The 23996-nt window shown below is 34.3% G+C and overlaps 1 protein-coding gene across 1 annotated transcript; it reads right to left on the bottom strand.

Moving 5' to 3' along the window:
• Positions 1–4820: 4820 nt before the first annotated feature.
• Positions 4821–16653, bottom strand: NaPi-III (Na[+]-dependent inorganic phosphate cotransporter type III). The gene is made up of 8 exons (XM_017631670.1): positions 16587–16653; positions 13361–14829; positions 12683–13108; positions 9729–9899; positions 9182–9641; positions 8559–9065; positions 8206–8391; positions 4821–5995 (listed from the first exon to the last, which is right to left on the bottom strand). Exons 2-8 carry the CDS (start codon positions 13551–13553, stop codon positions 5488–5490), a joined length of 2451 nt encoding a protein of 816 aa, XP_017487159.1. The 5' UTR covers positions 13554–14829; positions 16587–16653; the 3' UTR covers positions 4821–5487.
• Between the last annotated feature and the right edge of the window lie 7343 nt (positions 16654–23996).

The raw sequence follows: 23996 nt of genomic DNA, 5'->3' as shown, positions 1-23996 counted from the left end.
CAAATTCAAAAGCTTTTCCAGCACAAACTACTCGTTATAAGCAAGAGCTTTTAGCTAGGAAAAAATTCATGTGCTGCCTGTTGCTTTCGGCTATTCCAATTTACACTAGTTTACAAACTATATAAACTCGATGCAAAAATATTTTCAGCTGGCGGAAGGTCCGTTAGAAGAAAGAAAACTCTATAGTTTGAGCCATTCACCACGGCGATACTGTGTGAATAACTGATGAACCGACTGATAGGACCTTAAAAAGGCAAGTAACGAGTGATCAGAAGGCTCTCGCCATCGGTGGAGTCCAGGGAAGGCGAAAGCCTGCAAAGCAATTGGTCCTGATGGAATATGCATGCTGATGCTGAAAAAATCAAGTGCGGTGGAATGGAGGTCCCACTACTAAAGCCGAGGAAACCAGCCAACAAAGCGGAATATTACCACCCGGTAACTCTCTTTACCCCAGTAGTGAAGTTGCTTGAGGTCCTGTTGCTACCTGACGCCAGCGAAGCATCAGCATGGCTTTGGCCACTACTACCCTTAACTTTTGGCCTCAACCGAAATCGCCGTTGTGAGGGAACGCTCCTAGTAGTGGTGGACTTGTCAGAAGCACTTGAAACCATTATCTGCGTGGTCGGCAGGCGCCAGTAGCCTTTCAGGATCAAACCTCTATACCAAGGCGAATTAAACAAGGAGTGTCACAGGGTGGTGTCCTATCCTATGAGTGTGTTCAGAAATGCATCGAAATGCGGAAAATTTTACATTAGGATGCATATAAATATGTGGCAAGTTGGACAATTTTGTCTTTTCCTTAAACTTGTGTTATTGCCGACAAAAATGCAAGGCGGACTATTATGAAAAACTTGTAGTCCTTTTGCCACGACCATTAGAAATTATATATCGTTGGAAAATAAGCCATTTGCGAAAAAAAAATCAAAATTTTGAAAATTGAAAAAAATGTAGTTTCCACCAAAAATCACTGAAAAAGTATTTATAATTTTTTGTACTACTACATTACTATTCGCAGTACTTAAATGTGAAAATTTTTAGAAACGTCCTGTGTTGATATTTATTCGAAGAAAAAATACCTACAGATTCATGTTTCGATGTAATTCGAAATACATGATAAATCGAGTTTTCGGAATGTTCGAAAGTTCTAATAACAATTCGGAGACTAGAATGCCAAACGGAAATACGCAAATTCGACGTAGGGCAGGATTAGGCACTAAGCGCATTGTACAGGGTGGTTCAGCTTTTCGCATAGACCCAGAGAAAAAAGTCCCATGGCAAAGCGAATTTATACACGGTGGTGTTACTGAATTCGCCGCGATCCTTCTGAATGTCAGTGATGTGTTTGTTGTACTTTGGGGTACTTCTTGCCGTCATTTTGCGTATAATTTGTTGTTGTAATTTTTGTTTTTGCTCAACCGATACTACCTTGTATAAATTCGCCTTGTCCCATGGTGTCAAATCGCAAGATCTCGGCGGTAGTTTAACACCGCTGTTTCTTAAGATAATTCGTCTGAAAGCTTCGTTCACAATAGGGCCATTGTTTCAAGTGCTGTGTGACAAATGGCAAGGTCCTATTGTAACTACACATTGTCCAAGTCCATGCCATCTAATTCAGGCCATAACAGGTTTGTTAACATGTCAGTAACAGCGTTACTAGCATTATTTTCGAAGAAGTACAGCCCGATGATTCCGCTAGCCCAAAAAGCACACCAAACAGTAACTCATTGTGTTTGCAGTTTTTTCTTGAATGACATGTGGATTTTCAGTACCCCTAAAAATGGGCAGTTTTGCTTGTTAACATTTACGTTTAGGTGACCGAAAAAAATCACGCAATGCTCGAAATGCACTTCTTGCAGAACAACCATTTTCATTCCATGACTAAGTCTGCCAAAGCCTGTAGTACCTTGAATTACGCTACAATTTCCCTACACAAATAACTCTTCAGTCAATACATTTATAAATCATCCATCTACAAAATAAGTAAAAAAGCTGAGTAACCAGTTTTGCGAGGAACTTATGACAATTTTTGGTTTGCTTTATTTTTTCTTCTATTTTTATTTTTTTGTTTAATTCTTTTATATCAATTATTTGTTTTAATATCCTTTATNTTTTTTTTTAAGAAAAAACTCATTTTTAAAAGCACCGTTATTGTTCACCAATAGTATTATATATAGTTCATTTAAACAATATTGTTAACTTCGCTATAATATCAAAATTAGTATTTTAAAAGAAATAATAAAATATTTTGGATCGTGTGCATTGCATTGCCCGACTTCGACAATGAACTCTTACAAAAATTTATTGAACAAAAAGGTTTTAATAGATATACTGCATTCATAGGAAATATCTATACTTGTCACGGCATAAATATTAACTTAACTAGCTACTTAGTGTTTTTTTCTTTGTTCACTGTTTGTTTAAAAGTTTTCAGTAATTGTTTATTTAGCTTCTAGTCACACATACAAATACAATAAAATTGTTTGTTATCTTATTTGATTTATTTTTGTTGTTTTTGCTACTAGTAGTATTGACATCACTTTGTTCTACATTGGGCTTCAGTTTGTTATTTGTTTTTCTTTTTAGTTAGTAGCGCAGTATGCATTATTTCTGATATTAAAGTAAATTAGTTTTTGCTTTTTGTCGTTTTTTTATTGGGATCTTTGTTGTTTTTGATTATAAAATTTATTTTCAGGTGCTGTATTGCAACTTTTTTCACCTTTTTTGTTAGAGTACTTGAGCAGTAAGAGCGAAAATTTTGATAATTATATTTTATTAACAAATTTTAATAAAAAATATCTTTTTTGGAACTAATAATTTTGTGTTTTTGTAATTTTTACTGCATATTTATACTTAGCACACAATTTTTTTGATTTATTTTTCGTTTAATTTTAGTAAAAAAAATGGTTCAAGCAAGTATGAGGAATTTTACATTTCCATTTTGTCATAAAAGATCTGAGGCATTATACAAAACAAAAATCCTGTTGCTTAAAAAAATTTTCAAACAATTAATTAAAAAACTAGCAATGAATTTTTGCAACCAGATTTTGCTAACCGAAGAACTAATTAAAAAAATGTATATCAGTTGATTTTTAAAGAAATTTAATGCTTAATTTATTTTCGGAGAAAAAAATCTAAGCAAATAGTTTTTATTAAAGAATGCTAAAAAATTTCAATAAAGAATTGTAGCAACCACAGAAAATAATTGACAACTGCTAGCTGAATTAGTGCTAAATTTAATAGAAACGTCACACCACTGAATACTGTAGCACCAAGCATTTCTAGTAGTTGTACAAAATAAAAAATCAAAAAATAAATACAAATTAAGTCCTCCTCCTTGACAACATTTCAAAGTTAAGAAAGATTTTGCTAGTAGTGATCGCCTCTTGGCAGGAAATGTCGATGCTCGGTTAGTATTTCTTTCACGAAAAATCGACGCCAAAACTATTCGCAGTTCGGTGTCAGCGTAAAATTTTAGCACCCTCCATTCCTAGTCCTAAATTTATTCATAATCAATTTTTTAATAATACAACTTGTGTACTTTCTTTTGTGCTAGACTTTAAGTACTTTTTCGAACTAAGTTTTTAGTACTGAATTTCAAGACCAAAAATTTTGATATTAAAATTTTGACTTATACATTTTTAGTACTAATTTTATTTTGGAATTTTTTAGTCTGAAATTTAAAAAAAACTTTAAAACTCATATTGATATAAATAAAATTTCTAATTTTCAGACTAAGTTCTACTGAAAAAGTTGCAAACAGTTCCTCCTTTATTTTCTTTTTGGCATCTACTTTTTGTAGTTATGTAGATTGTTTTTACTAAATTTTAACTACGTTTTTTCAACTACGAATCATTGTAATTATTGTACTTGTAGTACGCTAAATATTTTTGTGTGTCTAAAAAGTAATTTTTTGAACTTATTACTCCCAATAGTACTTTTTGTATTTGAATAGTTTAACTAAAAACATTTAAGACTACTATTATTGTAGCGCTGCCAGAGATATTAGGCAAATAGTTATTTTTCTTCAGCTTTTACTATTTTATGAAATTTGAATTTAATTTTCTTTTAATAACAAAAGAACTTAAATTTTATTTTAACTAGTGTATGTGTTAATCAAGTGTTTGTGTGTGTGTGACATTTGCTGAATTATGCTCGAAAAAATGTTTTCTTCGCTTAGTACAATTTATTTATTTATAAATTTTTGTTTCACTCAATTTTGTTTTAGAAACAGTAAATTCATTCAGTAGGTGTTCATAGAGTTTGATAAAGAAACGAATTAATTTTGTTCTTTAATTGTAAAAACTTTTTGAATTTTTTTCTGGAAAAATAAATTATTTTGTATATAAATCATAAATTCGCTGCCAAACATTTGTTTACTAAAAATTTTAAAACATGTACATTTAGTAAAAAATTATTTGCTAATTTTAAACTATTATTTTCGATGCAGAGTATAGGACATTTAATGTGGGTCTTTATTTAAAAAAATCTAAATAAATTCAAAAAACTTTAGCCAAAATGTTATTTGATTTTTCAACCCGTCGTTTTAGAAAAAAACGGCCCTATTTTGAACGTTTGTTTAAATAAATTGTGTTTACTTTATTTTCTGATACTACTTTTACGTGTAATCGGATATATTGCCGTTCTAAAATAAAAAAAAAATAAAAATAAATAAAAAACTATTGCTTTTTAGTTTAACATTTTCTAGTTTTTCCAATATCATTTTTGTTGATATTTTTTCTGACTCGCGCATTAAAAAACGGCCCATTCTTATTGTTTTATTATGAAAATTATTGTTAGATGTTTTTTTTATTATTATTATCAATATTTTTTAATTCTGATAACACACTTAAAAACATTTTTTTTATCAAACCCGCACGTTCAAATGGCAATCAGCTCAAAACATTCAACGCATAAAATATTGATGTCATGCCATAATTTGTTGTCTTTTAGCCTTCTTTTCCATTCGTTACTTTTTAGTTTAATTAAATGTCGAATTGAATTTAATATCAATGTTTCAGTGTTCACATTTTCTTCTTGTTATTACTAATATTTTAAGTTTTTTTTTTTTTTTTGTATGGAATTAATGTATTAACACTGGCTGGCAGTCCGACTCTGGCGCTTACAACTCAATACGCATTATGCAAAAATACAAACATTCAAAACGTATCTATATTCCTTTACTCAAACTTGTTTACAAAATCTTTCCAACATTCGCTGCCAATTTTTGAATAAATTTTCACATAATTTTTGATTTTTTTGTAATCGTTTCTTTTTCTTTAATCATAACAATAAATTACTTTACCATAATAAGTACAATATCGTTTAAAGTGTACATATGTATGTAAATACGCTTACGTTAGTAAGTTTGTTGAATACTTAATAATTGTAACTGCTTTCGCTTCTCTTCCTTTAATTCACTTTTTTTTTGTAATTTTTTTACTTTGCAATAAATCGCTTCATTTTTCCACCAACTGCTACGCTCCGCTTCTATTTGGCCAAAACTAGGCTGCACATCAAAAACATAATACCAGCTGAGAGCAGCGCCGTTACCGGCACGGTGACAATCCAAGCATAGGCAATATTTCGAAACAAATGCCAATCGACAGCACCAACAGCAGCGTTCGCAGCATTGCCAACTACCCCAGTAACACCTCCATCACCACCGGCGATCACTTCCACTCCACCGCTGCCATTGGCTATAGCATTCGCGCTGGTCGAGGATGACACCGTCGCCCCCATTTTACTGCAAATTTCATTCACATTTGTTGTTGGTGTTGTAGCAGTTGATGATGTTACGACACCACCTTCCATTGAAGCTTCTTTGGAGAGCCCTGACTTTGCAGTCGCATCATTAGCAGCTGGCTTATGCCCTTTGCCACTTACGTGTCCCACAAACACCACCGATCCCACTTTGCAATGTGTCGTCGAAATGGGTAACCCAATTTTACTGGCCAGAAGTACTGTGATGGCGGCGCCAACTTCGATGGTGAAGCCGCTGAAAGAGAAAGTAAGAAATAAGTTATTGTAATTTTAAAAATCTTTAGAAGCTCCACAATGACTAACGAGCAACCCGAGCTTATATTCTATACTTAGAGAAGACTCCCTGTAGAGAATATGGAGTCCAAATTTAAATTATATAGGTTAATCAACAATAGAGTCAGAAATACTCCTTTTTCATTTGAGTGTTACCAGACTTATGGCCCGAAAAGAAAACCTTGGTGCATGTTGTTGTTTTTGTTGTAGCAGCAGTGCTCAACCCCCCTGGAAATTCTTCATGAGGCACTGTCATTATTCTCGGACTCTGCCGAGGAAGCGGGCGGCGTCGATGAACGCAATCCACAGTGCTTCTTGTGTCAAAGTCATAGGGTTGGAGGTGCATGCGAAGAGATGTTGGGTGTTGTGTGGACCTTGCCCGCATGCAGGGCCGTTTCTGAGTTTGGCCGAGAGAGACAGCTTTTGAGTAAGTGCCACCAGCCAGACCGGAGTTGTCTCGCTCTGGTCTCCCTCGGCAGATCTGGCTCTCTCTTTGCCATGCTGTGAGATTAAACAGTGTCGGGGAGAGTACGCCACCTTGGTGGACCCGCTGTTTAATGCTTACCCACCCCTTCGTCCAAGCTGGAAGCGACGAGTTCAGGGCGTCTTGGCAGAGAGTCGCGTGGCTCACCGTGTTAAATACTGTAGAAGACGACTAGAACTGTACTATCACAAGATCGACGTTGGTTCAGAGCCTCGCTAATCTGTATGGTGATGGCTTTCAATGTTGTCGTAGGGCTCTGCATTTTCGAGAATCCCTGTTGGTGTTCGGCTAGCGTGAGATGTTTCGTCAGACCTGGGAGAGTAGTGCTTCCATGGTTTTTGCGACTGTAGATAAGAAGGTCTGTGCGATTCTCCTGCTTCCGCCTTCTTCCCTCGGTTAAGAAGGGCAATGATCCTATCCATTTTACACATCTCGGGGATGAAGGGGGAAGACAGTGACAAGTTGAAAGCGGCTGTAATGTACTCGACTCCCGCAGGTCCTAGCTTTTACAGCACCTGTACGGATATTCTATCTGGGCCTAACGCCTTGGATGTTTTAGCATTGTTGACAGCTGCTTGCGTCTCATCTGGGGTAAGGCGTTGGCCACTGCTCTATGAATGCAGAATACGGAGTTTGCTTAAGCTCTTAAAACCAAACGATCGGCTTCTCGTCGAAATGCTAGCGGGTCGCTGGACAATTGACCAATGGCCGCCCCCATTCGTTGTTCCAAAGACGTTATATCTATGAAACTTTCAGTTAGATTAATAGTTTTTCAGGCTAATGAAAAACCTCTTTTTAGGCACAGAACGAGCGAGGAAAATCATGAGCTTCAAAAATAAATACCTAAACTTGAAGTTTTACTATATACGAGGCTTGCAGAATACTTTTAGTCACATAACTGTGTTACAGACTCTTGGCTCTGTGGACTAATACTTCCTGCCTTCTAAAGCAATGTAGATAGAATGCTATGGCTTCAACATGGAGGCATAGTTTTGTGCTGATATGAGGGCCGGAGTCCATGGCATTCCTAGAAACGAAATGACTTTTGAGCCAGCAAGCGAAGTAATACTCTCCCAACACTGTTTAAGAGCATAAGGACATTTCGGAAGCATAAGCGGACTGAATTTAATTAAGTTTCTGAAGGTCAAAGTCTGTGTCTGACGAAATATAAGCACAGACATGAGCACCCGAGCATTCACTTGCTTGAGACGGAGCCTCCACCTAGGCACGTCAGAATGCATCTATCTCTACGAACATAAGGACGAGGTCCAAAAACATACTGACAATCCACGGCATACACAGGGAAACTATCACCACCTTACACAATCTGACGTCCGGTGAATGCCATCTACTCCACTACCTATGAACGAAAATGAGCTTCAATTGCCGAGATAGGCCCGCGTGACACTGTCCAAATTGCGGTCTGGATATTGTAGCAGGCTAGACTGCTACTTGTCCAGACTAGACCCCAACGTATTTCCGACATGTGAAGGCTCCCCCGACGACATCAACTATTTATTCAAATGTCCTGTCAACCCAACTCAGCTAACACTCCTTTTCCTTTGGTCTGACTCCGTCGAAACAGCACGTTCCCTGGGCCTACCGTTAGTTGAGCGTGACAATAACGATTGAACGACTATCCGAACTAGGTTTCTTTGTCATTGAATAAAATGTTAAAACAAACTTACGTTGATGAGGTGATCTTTGTCAAATCATTGCCGATTGTCTCGATGACCCGTCGTCCCCACAGCCATAGACCCACTGAGATGCCAATACCTCCGTAGATCAAAATATAAATAGGACTTTCGGCCTTCTGCATCACAGAACCTTCTCTGTAAATCATATACAAAGCAATGAGAGGTCCAATAGCGTTGCTAGAAGAGAAAAAATTTTGTAAAGAGGATATTTTCTGATGAAATAGTAACTTTCTGATAGGAAGTACAAATTTCAGATAAATTTCTTTGACATTCTATTGGTTGAGATAGTAACAATTTTTCCAATGCCAATTGATTTTCTTCCCTTTCGTCCTTCTGCCACCTACCTTACATCATTACCGCCATGCGCGAAGCTGCCAAATGTTGCTGTTAGAATTTGTAAAAATGAAAACAGCATCGACACCTCCTCCGATTCCTCGTCATTGTGCGTTGGTGCACCATCTGACTGCTTAAAATCGTGTATTAGCTCCTTGCTCTCAATCAACGGAACCTTACTCGAATTCGGCGACAATATAGAGGAAATCATCATTTCCAAGCTGCTGCCACTCTCAACCACTTTCAAATCCTTCTTGGCAGTTGTGGATGCTGCCGTTGACTCCGCAGTTGTTGTTGTGGCTTTTGTGACTACAACGTCAGTAATTGATTTGTTTGCGTCTCCGGCAGCGGGTATTGCGTTGGAAGAGGGTGTAGGCTCGGGAATGATTGCGGGCTTGGTGGTATTTGTTGTTGTGTCCATGGCAATTAGTGTAATATTATTATTTGCAGCACTCTTTGGCGACTGCGTGCTATCGAGCTGTTGGAATTGTTGTGGAAGCTCGTGGGAATGCTCAATGCTGAAAGGCAAAGAAAATTAATTCATTAGCAAAAACATTTTAGAAATGGTTTTAAAAACTATTATCACGAAAAGGGCGTTATATTTAAAGTCTAGGTGTGACAACATTTTTCTCACCTCTTCGCATCCAATAATGGCGACTTTACGCCCTTCTCAAAGTAATCCTGCAGCTGACTACCTTTGTCACGACCATTCGATAACAATGCAGTCGTATTGTTGTTTTTATTGCCGTACTGAAATGCACCTATACCATTACCATTCTGATATTGCTCATCAATGAAATTTAAGCTCGTTATAGTCAAATCCGTATTATCCAAACTGGCTTTGCCCAGCAAATCCTCAGCTTTCTTTATAATTTCCGGATTAATCTTATAACCATCGCCAGTATAACCGTTATTTGGGGTGGTAACATGCCCATTTTTATTTAGTCCATATGGTGCCAATTTGAAGGTCTTCGGTGAATTGTCGGTCAATGAGACGAGTTCGGTGATTTCGGCAATTGCAGGCAATTGTTTTCCATCGCTAACGAGTGATAATGGGCGGCGGTTTTTCTTAGGGCTACCGGACGGTGAGGATTCTGTAGTTAGAAAATGAGTAAGAAGGACAACAGAGAGGTAAGTATTTTTTTTTTTTTTTAAAACAGAAAACTGTGTATTTTACTCACCAACTGAGTCCTCGAAATTGAATTTAACGGGACTTTGAGCACGTAACTGTTTTGCGATTTTACGTTTTTGTATTGGTACAACAATAAGTTGGGTGAGAAGTGCAACTATTAAGCCGAGTGCAATGCTCGAACAAATAGCAATCCAGGTGGGTATGTTATCCATATAAAGCACTGCAAAAAGACGGAGAATATATTAAATTTAAAACAGTGTAATTGCATACATATATACAAAAGCCATTATTGTTATTTTATTTACTTTTTTGAGTGGCGAAAATTTTAAATAAATAAATTTGGACAAATGAAGTTAGGTAAAAATATATGTTTATCTTTAAATCAATGTAAAGGTAAAAAATTAAGCCTTAAAAATAAACAACTATAAAATATAATTGAAATATACAAATTTCATAAAATAAATATGACCTTATATGCTTTATCATTTATCTTTCCTAACCTTTTAAAAATTTCGGAAAAGTAAAAAACAACAAACGGGAAGTACCAAATTCAAGCAAACTAGAAAACAAAACAAAATGTACCAAAAGAAAAAAAAATATATATAATAAAAAATAGTGGATTTTTAAGATCAAAAACTAGAAAAAAATTCGAAAGAAATTAAAAAAGAGGCGAAATTTTTGCAAAAGCAAGCCTAAAGTAAAAAAATATATAATACAAACAAAAAATCTGAAAAAGTTGCTTATTTAAATGTCCGAAAATTAAAAAAAGCGGAAAGTACAGAATTTAAGCAAACTAAACAATAGAACCTGAAATATAAATTCAAACTTTAAGTAAAAAACAAAAATATGTGCATAAATAAAAAGTAAAAACTAGTAAAACACTAACAGAAAAAAATTAAAAAACGTATTCGAAAAAAGTTAAAAAATATAACCGGAAAAGACAAATATTTCGCAAAATTGCGCCTTAAATAAAAAATATAAATAAAATGAAAATAGAAGAAAAAACAGAAAAAAAATTAAAAAATTATATAATAAAAAATTTTAAAATACTAATAGCAAAACTTGAAAAAAAAATGTTTGAAGCAAATTAAAAAAAGAATTCGGAAACGGCAAAGAATATCGCAAAATTAAATATAAAATAAAGTAAAAATAAAAAAATATTAAATAACATTAAAACAAATTTCAGAAAAGGCAAAAAAGTTGCATAAACTTCTGAAAATTAGCGGAAAGTACCGAATTAAGCAAACTAAGAAAACCCAAAATATAAATAAAAAATTAAGCACAAATACAAAAATGTGTAAATAAATAATAAAGGACTAACAAAAAATTTAAAAAAACATTCGAAAAAAACTGGAAAACATTCGGAAAAGGCACACATTTCGCAAAATTATGCCTTAAATAAAAAAAATTTTAAATAAAATGAAATTAGATTAGAAAAAATTGTATAAGAAATAAAAACTTATATAGTAAAAAATTGTAAAAGCAAAACTTGGGAAAGAAAGTATTCGAAGAAAATTAAGACGAGAATTCGGAAACGGCAACAATTTCGCAAAATTAAGTCTAAAATAAAAAAACATCAGAAAAAGCAAAGTTACAAAAATTTCTGAAAATTAAAAAAAAAAGCGGAATGTACCAAATTTAAGCAAGCTAAAAAATAAAAACCAAAATATAGATAAAAAAATGAAGTAAGAATACAAAAATGTGTATAACAATAGTAAAACACTAATAGAAAAAATTAAAAATAAGTATTCGAAGCAAATATAAAAAAAGATTCGGAAAAGGCAAAGATTTCACAATTTCATGCTTTAAATGAAAATGCATAAAAACGTTTCGGTAAAATAATAAAAAGAAAAAATTTTATATTAAAAAATTGTAAAATACTAAAGCCAAACTAAGAAAAATATATATTCGAAGCAAATTTAAAAAAAAAGAATAATTCGGAAACGGTAAAAATTCCGCAAAATTAAACTAAAATTAATTAATTTTAATATAAAAAAATTATGCAATAAAATTTAACAAAAATTCAGAAAAAGCGGAATGTACCGAATTTAAGCAAACTAAAAAATGGAACCCAAAATATAAATAAAATATTGAAGTAAAAACACGAAACAATAAAGTATTAAATTTGTTAGTTATGCCGGCTCGAGATAAATTTTTTTTTTTTTAAATTTTTAATTAAAACACAGGTAATTGCTTTTGTTGTCAATAGTTGTCCTGAAGACGTTTCGTTGTAACCGAAATATATTGGAGAAAATTAAAAACCTGTGCTTTAATTAAAATTCCAAAAAAAATTTACCACAAACCCGCATAACTAACTAATTACGAAGTGAAAAGGTCGCCAAAGCCATCATCATAAACAAATACTACGATAAAATAAAAAATAAATAAAAACATTGGAAAAAAGTATATTCGGAAAAGATAAACATTTCGCAAAATGAAGCAGTAAAAAAATTTTAATAATATGAAAATAAAAATAAAAAATTTCAGAAAAAGCAAAAAGTTACACTAACTTATGCAATTAAAAAACACAAACGCAGCCTAATTTAAGCAGAAAAAAGTAAAACCCAAAAAATAAATATATAAATTTTATTTATTTTTTTTATTTTTTAAAAAAAGATTCGGAATGGGAAAAACTTCACCATCTGCATTATCCTGAATTTCATCCGAAAATTTTTATTCCGCCTATAGAAATACATGGAAACCATAAGTGAAAATTTAACCGGTTCGGGGAAAATGAAACTCATGATAAGGCTGAACATGAATTTTTCAAAATACATATGCACATTAGGGTGTCTCACCAAACAAAATTGGGGGTTTTCTATCGGAATTATAAAATATATTCTGCCTTACCCTGAGTTGCATCCGAAAAAAAATTCACCCGAAAATTTGTCATCCGCCCATAGTAAATACATGGAAACCAGAAGTGAAAAGTGAACCGGTTCGGGGAAAATCAAACTCATGATGAGGCTGATTATATTTGACAAAAAATTTCCTTTTACTCACACTTCGGTCCATCCAACACCACACTAATGACGTTAATGAAGAATGTTACACCGTAGAAAATTGGTAGTGACCGAAATCCCGCTTTCAGCGGATCGCTCGCGCGCAAAATAAATTTTCGAATAGCCAAGAAAAGCAAGATGCTCACCAAACCGCTCATAACTGGCGAGATAAACCACGAACCCACAATCGTGCCCAATGTAGACCATTTCAGACCTTGTGTACCACGCGCAACCAACGAAAAACCAATGGTCGAACCAACGATGCTGTGTGTACCCGAAATGGGTAACTTGAGGAATGTGGCAACCAACAACCAGATGGCGCTACTAGCCAGAGCAGCGACACAGCCCAACATAAGTTCATCCTCGGAGCCTTCGTAAAGGCCAACCTCTAGAATGCCTTTGCGCATGGTGTCCGAGACTTTGTAGCCTATAAAAGTGAAGAGAAGCGAGTGACATTAATGAAATTGATTAGAGTAAAGCTTATTTCAATTAGGAGATAAAAGTCAAGGTGAGATTGGTTAAAAAATGTCAGTTTGCCTAAAAGTATGCTTTTTACTTCAGATGATTCGGAAAAGTTAATCAACCATTTTTTTTTTTAGTTGGAAATATAGCATACTTCTGGGCGTAAACTATTTTAAAAGTCCTTACCAGTAATTTGTCATTAATAAAGCGAACTCACCAATCAAAACTGCACCCGAAATTTCACATATTGTCGCCAAAACACAGGCCTGCCGTATGGTCAACACACCCGAACCAACACTCGTGCCAAAAGAGTTTGCCACATCATTTGCGCCAATACCAAAAGCCAATACGAATGCAATCAGAAAGCCGAGTATGACCATCCATAGCAAATCGGGCGATAATGCATCCATGTTGCAAGTTTTTTTAAGTACGTTTTATGCAATTGATTTACTTTTGAGTTATAGTTTTTTGTTGAGTGATTAATTTAAATATTTTTTAATCATCAATATTAAAATTAATAAAAAAAAACCAAATTTGGAAAAGAAACTACTTGTTTATGCTTACAATTTTAAAGAAACCTACGCAAGAGTATGCTTCTACTAGTGTGGGAAAAAATTGGAAATATACAAAATTTCTAAAAAAAAATTGCTAATGCCTTTAAGTGTCTGCTAGAATTAAATGCTGCAAAAAATTAAATTTCTTGCTGTTGAATTACAAATTCTTTTTATGTATAAATTTATGAAAATCACTTAGTAATGCTGTAACACTTAACGGTAATTAAATATTTATTTCGAATGTATAAGTACGTGTGTATAGCATGAGTATGTATGTTGTATGTTATATTACTAATTTTAGGGAGGCGCGATTTACACGGAGGGAGGATACAAACAGACAGACACAGACAAGTTAGTTAGACAAGGGACTGAATTTGTATTAGTATTATTTATAAACTTATAAAATGCTACGAAATAAAATATTCGAAAAATATACAATTAGTATTTTTCAAATATTTAAACCGCCATATTTGCGCTTAAATTTCATGTTTGCCATTTTCATTACGAAAATATGAAATTTAGAAGAAATTCAAAGCGGCGTTCGCGATAGCTTTCAAGCTGAAAGTTCAACTATTTTTTTTTTTCTTTTCTCTTGGTTACAGTACTTCTTCACTTGGCAGCTAGTTTAGTTTCAGCTAAACTAACTACGCCTAAAATCGAGCAATGCCGCACGAACTAAGCTCTGGAGTGATGACTGCGAAAATGAAAAAAAAACTTAAAGCAACTACAATTTAATAATAATCTTCCGGTGTGTGTGTGAAAAAGCTTATTTATAAATTTAAATTCTTTATAATTTTTGGATTCGTTATTTTCTTAGAAGCGTGTTGGTGCTTTAAACGATTTTTGTAGCTGAGAAATGGCGCCTTTTTAATTTGTTTTTATGGCTTTTAGCAGTTGTTCTTATGGCTGCTAGTCTCCTTGTTATATTTTTTTATGTTTTTCGATGATTTTAAGAAAGTTTAGCGATTTTTTGTTGTTGTCGCTGCGACTACTGCTGCTGTTGTTGTTGCTGTTGCTGCTGATTTTCTTAAAATTGCACGAAAACGAAAACTTCTTGTTATAAGCTTACGAAGAGTGAGCTAGTTGTTGGTTTTGTTGTTGCAGCTGTTTTTGCAATGCTTGAGTTTGTTATCTAGAGGCAGGAGAAAATTAGGAAAATAATAAATTTTTTAAAATTATTATAAATTGGCAATAATAGTATACTCTTATTTCAGGATGCATACATTTTTTCGAATTCAACCAGTTTACCGTTTGTCTCGACCGTACCAGTCCAAATTTTTGTTCGATTATAAAAACTTGTTGTAATTAAAGCAGAGTTATAGAAAATGCACAATATCAAATTTGAATACTGAAGCGCAAAAGCTAAACATTTTTTACTCTTCCTAAAAGTATGCTACCTATTTTAAAGTGATTCAATGAGGATGCAGATCTTTGACAGCAATTATTTGGGATAAGTTAATGTGAATTTTTAAATATTTCTTTCAGGCAATTGGTACTACCGGCTTTGCGCAAACTTAGTCATGGAGCAATACTCAGTTGAACAACGCGTAAAAGTGATTCAAACATATAATGAAAAAGCAAGAAGTGCACCTCAAGAATTGCGTGATTTTTTCGACCATTATAACCGCTCAACCGAGTTAACAATCAGTGCAGAGATTCGAAGAAACTAGGTCGAAGAAACTGCGCGTGTTCGTCAGGTCGCTCGACCGGAAATATTGCTGGCGCGCCAAAAAGTGGTGACCAGGCAGCGACGACCTCAATCTGTTGTCACATGTCATTCAAGAAAAAAAACCATGTACCCACAACGAGTCGCTGTTTGGTGTGGTTTTTGAGCTGTTGGAGTCATCGAACCGTACTTGGTCGGAAATGATGCCGGTACCGCTGTTACGATGAACGGTGAACGGTGAACGGACGTTATCGTGGCCTGAATTAGATGACAACTACTTAGACAATTTGTGATTTCAACAGGAGGGTTCCACATTCAAGACGGCGCATAAAACAAAGGGACTCATTGCGAGCAAAGTCCCCAAAAAGCATTATCTCACACAAAAAAAGGAGGTCAAATGGCCGCAGAGATCTCCCGATTTGACACCCCTGAACTTCTCTCTCTCTGGGGCTACGTGAAAAGAAGGGTCTATACCAATAAGTCCGAGGCGTTCCCAGAGCTGAAGTACAAAATCATAGGCGTTATAAATTATATACAGCCTGAACTAATCATAATGGGCCTTATGAATAAAAACTAATGGTGATTTCATTTTTATTCGGTTCTAAAAAAAAGGCACACGGTGAGAAAATGTTGTGTTCTTTTCTTAAAATGTTACACGCTTTTAAGGCAAAAAATGCATATTCCTTGCCCTTTGACACTTCGTCAGGGGTGGTGGTTGCCCTGCAAATCAGATCATTGCTTAAAACGACAATATTATTAATTGCATGCTGTAATTGCATTTTGCACCGGGAAAGGGCAACATTTTTTGGAAGAAAAGAAATCACCATAAGCAATTTGTTTTTCCTAAAGTTTAAGGCCTTTTACTCGATTTATTCAAACAAATTTAAGTAAAGGGTCTGACATTTTAAGAAAAAGCAAATGCTTAGTTTTTATGCATAAGGCCCAATGTGTTGCCAGAGGAGTCGTTGTAGGCATTTAACGGACGTTGTGTTTCATATATGTATACATAAATGCCTCAGACTGAAAAACATGACGAAATTAAAAAATTTATTGTGTTTTTTTATTGAAAAAAATCTGTGTCTTATTGAATTACCCTGTATAATATTTTGCTTATAACTATAATGCTACATATTTTTAGGCTTATATTTTATCGTTAAAATCCGAGCTCTATTTATTACATACTTCCAATCGTTCTCCATATGCGTATATAATTTAATTCATACCTGGCGTTTAGGACAGCATAATTTTTGATCCGTCAGAGAGAATAGTAACATGTCTGTGAATAGAAAAAGGGAGAGAAATAAAAGGTTAGCGATGTATATTATATACCAAAGTTGTGTAAGTCCAGCGATCAATTCTTATAATTAAATATAATTGATTGTAAGCAAGTAAAGTCGAAGTTTTAGGGGAGAATTTAATTCACACTACTTAAGCCAAAATTGCTTTGATTGTTATAATGGAGCATAAACACCGCGACCACTAGCATAGTCAAATCTCGAATAGAAAAAGTATGACGCCACATGCACACGTAATCGGCCCTTTATCTAGCGACAAAAAAATTCACACGAAATATATTCCGGGGTTTTTTCTTCCAGCTCACAGAAACGACAGACCTTCGAGATGGAAAGGTTTATTTTACTAGGGTTGGTTAGTTGATTTAAGTGGATTGTCATCCTGGTGATAAGCAATTAGCAACTTTGCCATTTTGATTTCACAATTCGTGCAACCTTTACTGGAGTAATAGCGAATTGAGTAATGGCCTATTGAATACTCCGATGTTCCCTCTGCCTAAATTAAGGAGTTATTTTAAAGTCTCTTTAGTGGCCTAGCTTTCTCCTGCCCTGGATACTCAACAGGTCTTAAGACCATGGAATACTGTCTTGGCTCCATGTTTCGCGAGGCGGACTGCCTGTTTATTGCCATCATCTCCCCAATGCATCCTATCTAGCCGAGTAGTTTGTATACTTGGCTCCAAATTTAGAGTACTGATTAAATTATGCGAACTTCAATGCTAGTCAAGCGGCGTGGCTCTCCGACTTAATGCAGTTGTATTTCGAAGATGTGCCTCTTCTATGTCATTATCTGCTATAAATTTTTAATGCACGAGGCTCTGCTTGATAAATGAGTCACCTTTGATATGGATTTTTTGAAGGTCAGCACCAAAATGTCAGCCCCCATTTCTTTCCAATTTGAAGGTCTGCTTTCCATTAGTTTAGGTATACAGGTCTCCTCCAGACAGCAATGGGAACCTAATAGTACCTTGGGATCTCTAGTTTTATAACTAAATAGGCATTTACAATATGGTTTCATTTAAAATTGTAATGATAATAATATGTATGTATTCTCTTTAGTAAGAAATATGTATGTGATATTTTCTTAATTGACACATTTATTTTTCTGAACCTGTTGTCATAACACGCAAATCTGAGCTATCGCCGTTTGTTAAACTGTGCTGTATCACTGTTAAAAAGTGATAAACCACTTTTCTCCACCAAAGTACTGGTTTCTTCATTGTACATAAGAGGCCCCCAGCATGAGAAGTTCCATTGATCGTCTTACGTTCCAATCTTTGGCCACAAAAGTCTCATTTAATAGCAGTTGTCAAAATATTTAAATCGTTGAAAGTGAGACGGTTATGGCCACTGTTGTTAACTCATCAGTATCTTTGTCTAGTATGCTACTAATTCCCGCTACGTATCCGTACCTGCCGTGAATAGACACTGTAGTCTGCACGACTTCCCAGCGCCGGATTTAGGATCAATGGGCCCCTAGACTCTTTCCGTGGTCCGGGCCCCCTAGGAGTAATGAGGCAAACGGCGGTTATTGTGATTACATTGAGGTGTTACCTAGAGTAAAGTTTTTTTCTTTCCATAAATATAAACCCCCGTCGCTTTCCGAATGTAGAAGTTGCATTAAGAAAGTACATTTCTATGAAGCTGATAATAAACCGACTTCGGACGTCCACGAAGGAATACAGGCTGAACTTTTTGGCTTTACTGGCCATCAAAAATTACATTTTGAGGCTAATATCTAATATACCACGATGACGTTATCAACAACTTTATTGAAATGAAAATTAGACGGAAACCAAAATAAGAATAAATTAGTTATTTTATTCTATTAGCACTTTTACACACTTCCTGCACATTGTCCTAATGAATAAACCAAAAACACAAGTTGAAAGCTGTTAAGCTTTATGAAAAAAAAAACTGTGAAAGAATTAAAAAATAAGCCTGATTTCCCCAAGAGTAGCCGCCCGGACCGAATGGTTAGCGGTGGCCCTTGCCGTTCAGAAGGACTCTAACCTGCTCTAATAGCGGGCGACCCTCAGCAATATTTCTGACACAAAAAAGGTAGCCATAGAAAATTTTCTGCAAGGCTGTCCTTCCACACATCAGTAAGTTTTTGTTTGAAATTTTATTTACACGAATAATAGAAGTTCTCGTACTTTCAATTCGCCGACAANTAAAAAAGGTAGCCATAGAAAATTTTCTGCAAGGCTGTCCTTCCACACATCAGTAAGTGTTTGTTTGAAATTTTATTTACACGAATAATAGAAGTTCTCGTACTTTCAATTCGCCGACAATGATACTTGTCACAGACACTTATCGATTGTTTCAGGTGTGACAGGTCGTAACATGATCATAAGTGGATATAAGACGAAAAAGGAGTACGGAAAAGTTTTAATTTAAAGGTGATTTGGACGTTGGTTGAATTTTAAGTTGGCTGCAAAGTGGCTGATGAAAAGCACTTCAAACAGAATGAAGAAGAATCAATTGTTGTATTGAATTTTCAACAAATCTGAGCAAATTTAAAATTTAAACATCAAAGAAAACTCATAAAAAAAAAGTAAGAATACTTAATTAAATTTTTTAAGGAAACGAGGAAAAATTTATTTATTTTAATTTTTTCTCTCAGCTACTTTCACAATATCCTCAATACAACTGAATGCCACCAAAGTCAGTGAANGTAAGAATACTTAATTAAATTTTTTAAGGAAACGAGGAAAAATTTATTTATTTTAATTTTTTCTCTCACCTACTTTCACAATATCCTCAATACAACTGAATGCCACCAAAGTCAGTGAAGCTATTTATTTGATCCTTGCTCGCTTAAAATTCGCACAAGACACACTTTCTAAAACTTAAATCCACTTATTAGCACACAGGCTTACCCAAAAATGTTCACATTAAACTTTTTGCTGCAAACGTTGTTGAGCTTTCCCTATATACACACATACATAGTATTTATGCCAAGCATATCTGCCTCTAGAAACTTTTATTTCATTTATTGCTCAAAGCAAAGACACACAAAAACCATCCACAACCAACAACCAGCGGCACGAACGATTATCCCTGTCAAAGTTTTGCAACTATTTTTTTTTAATACCATTTATAAATGTCACTAGGTATGCATATATATGTATATGTATGTATGTAGATGCAGTTAAGGATAAAGTTTAGAAATAAACTACGTAGCTGCGTATGTACATAAGCTGAAGAAAAGTGAAATGTAACACGACTATACGCTTTGCGAACTCGCACACAATTAAATTATCAAGTTGACTGCAATTGGAGGAGTAGAAATTTTTCAACAATTAAGATGTCAACAAAACGTCGTTTGGTTGGGTGGCGATAGGTGAATACAAAAATTTAAATAAAAATAAGAATATTTTGTTTTTAAGCCAATTTAAAGATGAGCAAACAAATTCACTGTAAACTGGAAATATTTAGTTCATCAAAAATTATAGCAAAAAAAAGACACACAAAAATCTCGCTTCCAAAAACAATTAAAAAACTTTTTTTTTGTTATTCTTTCTTAAAAACCTTTGTTGCAAATTCTGTTTTACACTGAAATCGTGTTTCAAAAGAAAACAAAATTTCAATTCCATCAGCTTTTAATTGCCATTAATTAGTAAAAAACACCAACAAAAATAAAACATGAATGAAAACAGACACAATAGGCTCGTGCCGTATTTATTTACAATGTAATGACCGGATATCGAGCAATTTGACGCTTTTGTTCACGCCAAGATAGTCATCAGATAAATTTGCATGCGAAAAATCAAAGCAAACAATCATACACACATACATACACAAATAGTTACATACATATGTAATAATATAAATATATTTATGATAGTATTTACATGTATATACAAACATATTTATCTACTACGTAAGCATTTTCAAGAATTTTCAAACATTTTCATGCTAGTTGCTTCCAGTTTGTCTGCCATTAAACTGGTTAATACCGAATAATTCCAATTTATAGTTATTTATGTTCAATTTTCATACAGTTTTTCACTTTTCCTTTTTCTATTTGGCATCGAAGCTGAATGACAGTGCGACCCTTTGTCGTTTATTAGCGGAAAAGTGCCGTCACATAAATTGCTATAGATGTATACATAAAGAGGACACAAAAAAGAGTTAATTTATTTCATGTAATTAAATATTGTTTTTTTTTGCATTTTTTATTTCCGTGTACGTGATTCATTTTCTGATAAAATTCTTTAGTTATTTATCCCTTCAGTATTAAACCCAGTTTTAGTTGTAAATAAACTGCAATGACAATACTAATATGAATATAATTCTACGAGTGTTGTTGTAAATAAGCCATGTTGTTTAATAGTAGATAATTAATCTTTAAGCTAATTTATAGCAGAGTAAAATGCATTTGTCAAACAGGAAATAAGTTTTAGCACAGGTGGGGCTCCTAAAAGTAACATGCTTTCAGAAAATTATCAATGAAAATTAAATAGACTTGGGTAAAAAATATCGATATATCAAAATAGCCATATTTTTTCAGAAAATAATGAATGAATGCGTCGATATTTTAAATCACGAAATATCGATTTTCAATACTTATTTCCCAGTATGAATTTTGTATCAAATTCGATATATTTTTAAGATCTCTTGAGCTGAATTTGATTCGAACTTAAACAGTATATGGACTAGAGAGAAAATCAGACCCAATTGAGTTTTCGATGAATTGTAACTTTTTCACGCCGGTTCTTTCGGAAATTGTTTTCAAATATTTAATCTGCCAAACTTCTTCACTATCATCCGGAGAGGAAGCCATAAAGAAGATGTGTCGGATGGACGTTCATATGTAAATCAGAGTTTTGACCACAAACGACAAATTAAAAAACTACAGTCCCTTTGGAAGAAAATGCGTTGCTAGCTTTCCTACAATGAGCAATGAAGAGATACATAGACTCTCTTGAGGAACTCAGTAAAAACTTACAAAACCAACGGCTCCAAGTCTGAAGATGAAACTAAAAATGAGTGGCAGCTGGATGGTGCTTAACGCACCAAATTGGCTCAAGAATTTGCGAACTGGGCCCCTCGGGAGCGTCCAATTGGACCGGCAACAAATATAGGGCCAAGCAAAGCGGGAATCGTCAGATACATACATCACGTATCTCATGAATAGGACTCACAAAAGTCATTGGTGCAAAACTGAAAGCTGCGTTAGAACCATGTTTTTCCTGGAAAATCCCAACAAGGTAGTATCGATATAAGTATCTCCCTAGACGAGCTATGAATGAACATATTATGGAGCACAATTCATAGCGACATCATATGGTCACCATAGATATCATAGACGACCCACTGAGTATGCCTTGCTTTGAGGATGAAGATAGTATAAAGAATTTACTCTACACCTGCTCTGTCTTCACCAAACAGAGTTGGTTCACTTTCCCTCGACAAACTACCAAAATACAAAACGGCATACTGCAACTGCTCAGTTTCATTCACTACACGAACTGGGCTCGAATCGTAACTTCCGTTCACGGATCGAAAACCACACGTATTGATCTAGTAAATCTGAGTATGAGGCATTGTTCTTATAGCCAACACGTATCAAACCTGATACATATATGCGCACACTAGGTTTGTTTTGTATTCTACAAAATAATTTCTTTGTATGTGTATATAGGTCCTTATGAAAGCAATATATACGAAAATGTCAACATTTATAAATTAAGAGAGGATTATTTAACCACGCAACAAGCAAGAAAGTTTTTAGTTCAATCTTGAAATTTATTGAAAGCTACAACAATAAATTTTTCCGCAATCAATATTTATGCTTAGCTCTAGCGTAGTATCACATAGAAACACAATTTTCCAAGGCATGCATATGGATAAATGTAATAATCATCGATATTTGAATGTATATACTATGTGCATACATTAGACCGTACCAGAAAGAAAAAAGTTCCCTGAATCTAGTGTATAATATCTCCTGCACTTACTGTCGGATCTTTGTTTGTTCTAAAGTTCATTGACCTCACGTACTCCGTTCTACATAGTGCTTGCCCACCAGATCTCAATTACCAGCACCCAAACGTACTACACCAATGTCAGTAAACTAAAGCTCTCCAAAAATCACGATATTTTTGTTATGAAAGTATTTTGATTATTCCAGTAGAACTATGTATTTATTTTCAATTTTCGGCAAACATAAAAAGTTTGCGAAATCGCTTTGTGAAAATACTCTGGGGTGTACTACGTGCTTTTTTTGTATGCTAGTAAACTTGTATTGCTTAATGTCATATATGTATGTACATATTTATATCCTTGAGCTTAAAAGTTATAAAGTGTGGGTATTTGCTGTAACAAAGTATGAGGGGTTGCAATTCAGCGCTAACTATCGCATATCGAGAAAGAAGCATGCAGTGGGTTATTGCAAAAGTTGTGGAAACTTATACGAGACAAAGCATTCTGCTTTTTTAAAGGACTGAAAGATATGGCCTTGTCGACAAGTTGTTTCTTTACCTTCTTTAAATGTGTATTTTGTGCAGCACCTACAACGTTTCATATAAAATTTCAACCAGAGCAGATATTTCATATCGTAGACCCACAAAAAGGCTTTTTCATTTCTAGGACATATTTACGTAGATCGGTCAGTCCGGATATGCCCTTCGTATTTTTTAGGCTGGATTTTGTTTGCGAATAATTTCGAAGTTTTGCAGAAATTTCAGTTGCAAAAATTTAAATGCTTTTCCAACTTCAGAGTCCAAGTAAAAGAATGCGGTAAAGCGTGCTAAGCACACATTTGTTTTCGTCGAAACTGAGTAGAAAGTATTATTGTCCAGTTTCATAGTAAATCAAATGATCTTCCGAGGACTCTGAAATTTGAGGACATATGCATGTATGTATAATTCGGTAAATCTCAGTATTCAGCTCTGACGAATGCATTTGACTCTCGAGCACACTTTTGCGCCATCATTTTCTTATATTTTTAATTCGTTTTTATTGATGAAGAAAAAATAAACAAAAAGCCTGTGATACATTTTTGCAAAATAATATTTTTTAACAAATTAAAGATCTGAATACAGCCTTTTAATAACTTGATCACCGACTCGACGCTCCTTATAAATATACGTTGAACAGGATCTTAAACTTTGACTTTAAACAAAAGTTGATAACAAAAGCTTTTAGCCCGATAAGGCCCGACAAATCAACGATATTACTGTTTTTGGAAATTTTTGCTAAAAATAAATTTCCCAAAAAGCCTCATATGAAACAATTAAAAAGAATATAACATTAAGAGCACATCATGGAAACCTGGTTTAAACCTATAGTGTACACTTTCTTACTTCATGCCTAGTAGGTTTGTTTTTTTTT

This window comes from Rhagoletis zephyria, unplaced genomic scaffold (assembly GCF_001687245.7).
Source record: "Rhagoletis zephyria isolate East Lansing unplaced genomic scaffold, Rhagoletis_zephyria_1.1 Rzeph_scaffold_09055, whole genome shotgun sequence".
Taxonomy (NCBI): Eukaryota; Metazoa; Arthropoda; class Insecta; order Diptera; family Tephritidae; genus Rhagoletis; species Rhagoletis zephyria.
Note: the sequence above shows the minus strand (reverse complement) of the source record. Positions and strands in the feature narration are given on the sequence as shown.